The following is an 8017-nucleotide window of genomic DNA, read 5'->3' as shown; positions in this document are numbered from 1 at the left end:
TAAAGAATACAAGATCAGAATCCCCCCCCCCCCCGAACAGAACTAAGGGCTATCCCAGGCTTCAGCGTAATTTGAATCCCGGGGATGATCAGTCATTTGCTATTATTTGCGCCAGACATGGGGTTCCTGTCATTTATGTCTGACTGGCTGGGAGTGGGAAGGCTGATGATTATGGAGGCAGTATGCATCATGAGGAGTTTAATGATGAGTGAGATGCCATCTGGTGGTGGCGCACAAAGTCTTTTACTCTCTTCACAGTTGCGCAAAGACTAAATGTATGAAATGGTCTGTGAGAAAGTTCCGGCAGACTGTTCTGCGTCTGCATTTCTTGACAACTCATGTGAGTGTTTCTTGAGGTCCTGCAGGACGTACTTCTGTCTTTGGAGACCAATCTCAGACGGTGATACTGAATGTGTGATGGACAGGAACATCTTCCTGAAGTGGGCGGTCCTCACCGTAAACAAAATGAAGATCTGTAAGCCCTGCGTAGGCACAGCGTATGGACAGACAGACCGACAGATAGACAGATAAAGGGTGTGATAGAGCAAGACAGATTACAGTTACCCACATATTGCCTTTAAAAACTGTCTGAACATACATCATAGTTTCAATCAAGTGTCTGTTTGGGCTATGAAGAAATTGGTTAGAGTTTATTAGTGTATACATCTATCTTTACTGACCTGGGTGGTGTTGCACACACAGAATAATATGCTGAAGATGTTGCTCAGTGTGGGGTCGCTGGTAGAGATTACCAGGTAGCCCAGAACCCACGTAAGGCCGAGGAGAGCCCCCAGAGAGAAGCTGCTCATGAACAACTTCTTCAGTGAGGTGCTGCTTGTGCTGCAAAGAACAAATAAGAGAACAGCCAGACATGCAATTGTTTGTACTTCTATAAACCTCTCTTTCGACTAATACAGTATGTGTTGTGAAAATACTGTGGTTGTGTTGGGAGTATGCATGGGGGCTGGAAATCATAAGTCTTGGTAAGTAAATGAGTTCTGTGGTACATCTGTACAAAGTTTTTTTTGTCTATCTCATGAACAGTTAACCTGGTGTGTTAATTAGTTTATTATAGACACATCATAAAAACTGACTGAGAAACTGACTAAGTGAGATACCAGTTAGTATTCCATAAACACACCTGACGATTTGTACGAAATGTAAACAAGTTACCTGCTTAACAGGGGATCCTTCTTGCATGTAGAAATTCCAAAGTATATTAACACTGCAGTATTCAAAAGCAGCAGAATAGCTACTGGAAGTAAAAAGCCCCCAAAAAGTGGCTTTCCGAAGTCAAACTCCCCATCTGAGTTCAGAGCCGCAAGCCAACAGCTGAAACATTAGTAACATCTGTACATTATGGCTGACAAGCTCAGTTCACCAAAATAACATCATTGATTAAATGACCAAGTTCATACAGGAAACGGGAGGGACGCCCCTAATTAGTGACAACGCAACCTATCCAATCACCTTTGCTCCCATACGCCCGCGCTAGTTTAAATCCTCCGGTCTCCAGGCCAGATTCACTCAGCTCTTGAGTATGACGCCGCTTATTTGCTCCCTCCTCCTCCCCAGCTCCACCTGTCTAGATCTGCTTATAGTTAAAGGGGGATTTTCGTAATTCCTGCTTGTCTTATTTATTGTGGCAGCAATTTACAGTGTAAATTGTATTTAAGCAGCAGTTGCAGTTTTGCAGCTTTATCTTGCAGCAGCAGCTTGAGCAGATCTAGGGCGCCATGACCAAACATACTACCTTGTACTTACATTAATAAAATCTTATTTACTAATTCTGAGAGTTTCCTGTCTGAACTTCAATCAGTTTCGATTATTTATTTAAACATTTTCATTTATGACGGCATTGGCTGTTACTACTCACAAGTCTTCTCGTCGGTAGCCCAAAGGATCATCCACTCTGTAAGACACTCCCAGTGTGATTGCAACCACAACAGCAGGGAATCCTGTGAGGGAGAGAAGAAGATGACACCTGTGGCATTCTATCTCATATTATACAGATAGACCTGGACGTGCTAATAGAAACGACCAGGTCTAGTGAGTAATGAGTTATTTAATGCACATAAATGGATTGGCATAGTGTTCGCTGTTTTATGTAGTAGGTTGAAGGTTTTAGTTGCATTAACAACATAAGTTCTTCTTTGAACTCCTCCCTCCATATACCCAAGCACATAAACTTTGTTGTGGGGAAAGTCCACTTACTCTCAACTCAGCATCTCTGTACCACGGTCACAAATACCAAGCCACCAATTGAAGCACAATTGTACCTGGTACACTCCCTACAAGACTACTGCTCTCTGTTGCTCCTGTTTCTTTGTTAGATGTGCAATTATGACAAGTTATCTGTGAACTTTTTCACAGTCTGTGTAATTTCCATTGTATGGATTTATGGAGAGATCTTAGGCTGTAACTAACCCCAGCCTATAGCTATGGACACTGCCAGGAATCCTCTCGGTGGGCCTGAGAGGGTTTTTCTAATGAGTAGGAATATGTGCACAGCGTAGAGGGTGTTCCAGGTGAAGGTGGCTAACAGGAAGTACTGCATCAGGGCAGTGAGTGCAGTGCAGGGCCCTTTGTCAGGCTCCTGGTAGAGGTCAGAGGACGGGATGGTGTTCTCCTCTGACGCTTTGATGTCCCGGTTTAAACTGGCATTGGGGTTTTTGATTCCAAACAGGAAGAGTAAGTAAAAGATGGTCATACACACACAAATGCTGACCAGGAGGACTGTGGGGGCACTCTTTCTGGACTTTCTGCAAATAACAAAAAACATTGTTTCTTCAAGACAATGAAACTAGAAAGACAAAGTGTGTCATCAAATCAGTATACGTATATAGCAGCAGATCTTTCTTATGTTCTAAGCTGTTGTTATGACTTCTGTACACCAAATTAGTTTCTTTTCCAAAATAATCTAAATGAAATTGGGATGCCATTTCAACTTTTTTCCAGTAGATGGCACTACCTTCTCAATATCAACACATTGCATTGGACGAGGGAGACTGAAAATGTTCAGGGGTGTGGCATCATTTGTTAATGTTAATGGGCGTGTTGTGCACTCAAAAGGCTTGGCGCAATGTTTTCTGTTTAATCAAGTATGGCTGCTTTAAATAGCAAACAAATTTCCAAGATCTCTACTGATAGACAGGACTTGATCCACGTCCACATCCATAAACACGTGTAACTATTGGTTGAAATCTAATAACAAAAGTCTTAATAGCAAGCTTCTGTAAGCACCTACCTGGTGATAATTTGGAAAATGATAGTTATTATCAGTCCTGCGATAGATAAGGAGCACCCCACGATGCTGATCAAACTCAGTGCCTCAGCATACCTCACATCTGCCCTAAAAGACTGAAATACAGATATGAATAAGCTCTCTTATAACTCACAGTAGCACACGGATGAATAAGACTTATCTTAACATATATTTGTGGACACAATATATAATCTTGCACTTGAAATGTGAAAAAATTTAAAAAACACAAACCCAGAGGAAGTTCAGGTCGTTTTTCAAAGGTTTAGAGTGAAGTAAGTGATCAAACTGAACTCAATTGCAGTACTAACCATCAGCACAGCGAAGTTAGTAGTGTGGTTACAGCGACACTGGAGACTCCCAGTTGAGAGTCTCACTTTGGAGCAGCCCTTGGTGCTCCAGTCATTCAGGCTGTAGTCCCAGAACACACAGGCAAAGTCGTGCAGGACTTTGTTAGACACATTCTAGGGTAAACAAACCATGCATTTGACCATTTTAGTCCAGAAAAGTAAACAAAAACAGATGCACTCACTCATGTTTCCCCGAAGGTTTAAGCTAGATTGGAAAACATCCAATTTTTCAGGCCACCAGTGCGTGACTGGGAACTATCAAAAATGTAGTTATTGTTAAGTTATTTAGCAGTGACTTCAGAACATATTCAAAATGTGGGTTTCGCTCCTCATGACGCTTGGCCTCATCCTTACTCTTTAAGAGACCACAAAGAGGTAACTTCTCCTTACCATGGGCATGAACCGTAAGTTAACTTGTTCGGCTTTGACATTTCCTAGACTTCCAGAGATCACCATCCTCCTAGTACCAAGTGAGGTATTGAAGGCTTTTGACCTGAAGAGGAGGTCGTTCTCATAGAGCACAAAACCAACACTAACACTTTGACTCCGCTCTGGCAAAGAAGCTGACAGAGAAGGAGAGAGAGAAATTGCAGTACAGTACAGAAGACACTGACCAGACTATGCAGATACTATCACCCAACATGAAAATCATCAGCACATACCTGGGGGAAGTCTGATGAAAATCTGGACATCAGATGGAATATTTGTATCTTCAATTTCTTTGACATTCCTTTTCAGTTGGATTCTGTTGGTTGTAAAGTTATTTGATGTGCCTATTGTTGAAGGGTGGGGAGAATGGGATCAATACTGAGAAAGGCCACCCCATTTGAGGAGCAAGCGCTAAAGACCCCAAAGCAAAAACCAACCAAGTCATCATATTCATGGACTTATTTGTTCTGTAATGTTTTATATGCATTAACAATTTCAACTGAACAAAGGGATTTGTCAAGTCACAGCATAAAGCAGCAATTGAGACAGATATGAGATAGTGTAAAATAACTCCCTTCATCTCTTATACAGATTTGGGGCTGGTACATTCAAGACCTTACAATGAAGGCAATGCATATATTCCTGAGGCCTAGCTAGCACGCTTTCATATTACTGTGTTTTTAACTATGTTCCCAAGTTCCCAACCTCAAAATACACTGAAGCATGTATGTTACAGCAGTTTGCCACAGTAAATAATGTCAAAAATGTCTCTTAGTATTATCCCTTCAATGGACATGTGGGCAGGCTAAAGGAAAGGTCTGACTTGGGTTATAATATATATAAATATAACTCACCAGAGAGTGCACTGAATTGGATGCCTCCTGTCTGGTCACTTCGCACCTGAGTAGACTGAACCACCAGTCTGGGCTGAACCACCAAGGATGCATTATGACTCTGACTTACTGAAAACCTTTCCAAGGTTCCTGTTAGACTGGGGAAAATGGAGGTTAACACCCACATGTACACACACAGGTACACAATTTATATATTATATCATCATGGGCAGACGTACACACCCTCACACTCGCTCACACAAACACACACACACACACACACACACACACACACACACAGACACAGACACAGACACAGACACTCACACTCACACTCACACTCACACTCACACTCACACTCACACTCACACTCACACTCACACTCACACACACACACACACACACACACACACACACACACACACACACACACACACACACACACACACACACACACAGGTCTTAGTATCTTACCTTAAGGTGGCATTGCTTTCCTTAGGGAATTGTTGAGGATCAGCAGTCAGTAGCTGACTAATTGTTGTCACAGCAGCCACAGCTATCCTCTGTAAAGAGATACAATGCTGTTAAGAACACCTTTGTAAGGATGCTACCCTTTTCTGTCACACTGAAACTTGCTCCAAACAGGAACACTGTGGAGGATTTTTGTGATAGAGCACTTGTTACATCAAACATACACCTGACCAAGCTGAAGTTGCTGAAGTTGCTGAAGTTATTCTGCTGATATTTTAATACTTGTGGCATCTGCTTGCCAGTTTCGGCACAATTTCACTCAACTGGATATGGTTATACCGTGCGAAGGATGTTAAGACTGTGTAGGCCAGTCTGCTAGGTATGGCAAACAGTAATTCCATTATTGAACCACCACAAAGGGTAAAATTAGTGAAAATTACAACGAAAGCCAATTTTTGGGTTTGTAAAATTGTGTAAGCTACCATGTTACATGACCTACATGACCATTACCTCTGTAATGTTGATGCTGTTGGACAGGATGGTATTTACTATCTGTGCTGCTGAAGTGATGTTTGAGGTAGTCAGCTGCTCTGGTCTGGAAGTAAGGAGCTGTGTACTGCTTGCTAGCTGCTGTGCTTCCACTGCCCCAAGTGAAACCGTGACCTGATCGGAGGACATGGAAAGGAATAAAATACATAGATTTGGAGGAAAACACACAAATAGAATGGTTGTAGATCTTCTAACTAACCATTACCTCAGTTACTTACATTCGCTTGAATATTCTCAAGGGTTAATTCACATTCAATTTTTTCAATGGAGTCAAATTTTGGGTTTCCATTGTTGTACGTGCATCTGGCTGAGGCTCTGGAAATACCAGCTATATGAAGTGGAGGGAGAGGAGGTAATATGTTTGATTGGTCAAAAAGGCATTAAATTACTAAACATGTTGTGTGGCATAGTGGCTCAGGTGCTTCCACTGCTTGCACTGCTTGCACTGGCGCCTCACAGCAAGAAGGTCATGGGTTTGATTCCCGCATGGGGCGCTGTTGGCTCTGGGGGGCAGGTCCTCCCCAGACCTTCAGTGCTCAGGTGGGCTATCTCCCGGGCCTTCCCGGGCCTTTCTGTGTGGAGTTTGCATGTTCTCCCCGTGTTCACAAGGGGTTTCCTCCACTAAGAACCCCAACAGAAAAAACATGCAATATAACAGAACACATGTCCATCCCTGACCAAAGATGGACAGTTCACTTCACCTGATCCCCGGGCGTTACAAGCTGCCCACTGCTCCTGGAGGGTCCTTGAGGAAGGACAGTCCAGGATGGGAAAATGCAGAAAATAAATTCAGCGCAACCTCAGGCCTGCTTGTCTGTGTGTGTGTGTGTGTGTTCTGTGTCGCCTCTATATATGCACGTGTTTGTTCCAGGGTGTTGTGTGTGCCATTAAAAACCTGACAAAGGGCTTAATTAATGAATTATTAAAAAATGTTACCAATCCTTGTCAAGAGGTTTACGCACAGTTGGTTGTACCAGGTAGACACATCTCTGAAGAGTACGCAAACCAGCCAACTACAGTTTGTGGGAACTCGAAATCTTCCAGATGAGTCTTAATACAGAAGTTAGCTAAAATAAAGATAATAAAGACACTAGTTTAGGAACATAGCAATAATCTGAACGTACTATGCAGATTCAGTACAGTTCAATACTATATGACAATGACATTGAACATGTCTATAATAATCTTAAACCTCAACTGAACATTACATATGGGATCTAATTGTAAATCCAAAATCAGCCAGTCAAAGTGTAAAGTATACTGCCATCTCCCACATTATGCAAAGGAATGATCAGGAAATGATTCCCACCAATAGAGCAGGTGTCACCACTCCATTCATCTGGACAGATGCAGACTCCATCTTGCACCATGCTACCGTTGAAGCATTTTAGTGGGACTTGAGGGGTTGTGGTAATGGTAGGGGGAAGTAGAGTGGTATTGGGAGAAGTTGATGGAGGAGTTGTAGTATAAGAAACAGTAGCTTCAGTAGTTACTTCAGTACTTGATGTTGTGGCAGGAGTAAAGAGAGCTGTAGTCATAGTTAGCGTACTTGATGGAGGGGTTGTGGCAAGGGTGGAGGGAAGTAGAGAGGTATTGGGAGTAGTTGATGTAGAAGTTGTAGTGCCGGAGTCAGTAGCTTCAGGAGTAACTGCAGCACTTGATGTTGTGGCAGGAGTAGAGAGAGCTGTAGTCATAGTTAGCGTACTTGATGGAGGGGTTGTGGCAAGGGTGGAGGGAAGTAGAGAGGTATCGGGAGTAGTTGATGGAGAAGTTGTAGTATAAGAGACAGCTTCAGGAGTAACTGTAGCACTTGATGTTGTGGCAGGAGTAGAAAGAGCTGTAGTCATAGTAAGTGTACTTGATGGAGGGGTTGTGGCAAGGGTGGAGGGAAGTAGAGAGGTATTGGGAGTAGTTGATGTAGAAGTTGTAGTGCCGGAGTCAGTAGCTTCAGGAGTAACTGCAGTACTTGATGTTGTGGCAGGAGTAGAGAGAGCTGTAGTCATAGTTAGCGTACTTGATGGAGGGGTTGTGGCAAGGGTGGAGGGAAGTAGAGAGGTATCGGGAGTAGTTGATGGAGAAGTTGTAGTATAAGAGACAGCTTCAGGAGTAACTGTAGCACTTGA

At 42.8% G+C, this 8017-nt stretch overlaps 1 protein-coding gene across 1 annotated transcript; it reads right to left on the bottom strand.

Moving 5' to 3' along the window:
* Window positions 1-269: 269 nt before the first annotated feature.
* LOC308362847 (adhesion G-protein coupled receptor G7-like) lies at window positions 270-7741 on the bottom strand (the record flags this gene model as incomplete). Its single annotated transcript, XM_080835575.1, has 15 exons — window positions 270-482; window positions 681-840; window positions 1174-1332; window positions 1877-1958; window positions 2428-2762; window positions 3248-3360; window positions 3574-3726; window positions 4003-4175; window positions 4275-4385; window positions 4896-5032; window positions 5349-5437; window positions 5856-6008; window positions 6113-6222; window positions 6857-6961; window positions 7204-7741. 15 exons carry the CDS (start codon window positions 7739-7741, stop codon window positions 270-272), a joined length of 2631 nt encoding a protein of 876 aa, XP_080691701.1.
* Between the last annotated feature and the right edge of the window lie 276 nt (window positions 7742-8017).

The sequence above is a fragment of the Sprattus sprattus genome, assembly GCF_963457725.1.
Source record: "Sprattus sprattus genome assembly, chromosome: 3".
Classification (NCBI taxonomy): domain Eukaryota; kingdom Metazoa; phylum Chordata; class Actinopteri; order Clupeiformes; family Clupeidae; genus Sprattus; species Sprattus sprattus.
The sequence above is the reverse complement of the archived record's forward strand: the minus strand, read 5'-3'. Positions and strand labels throughout refer to the sequence as shown.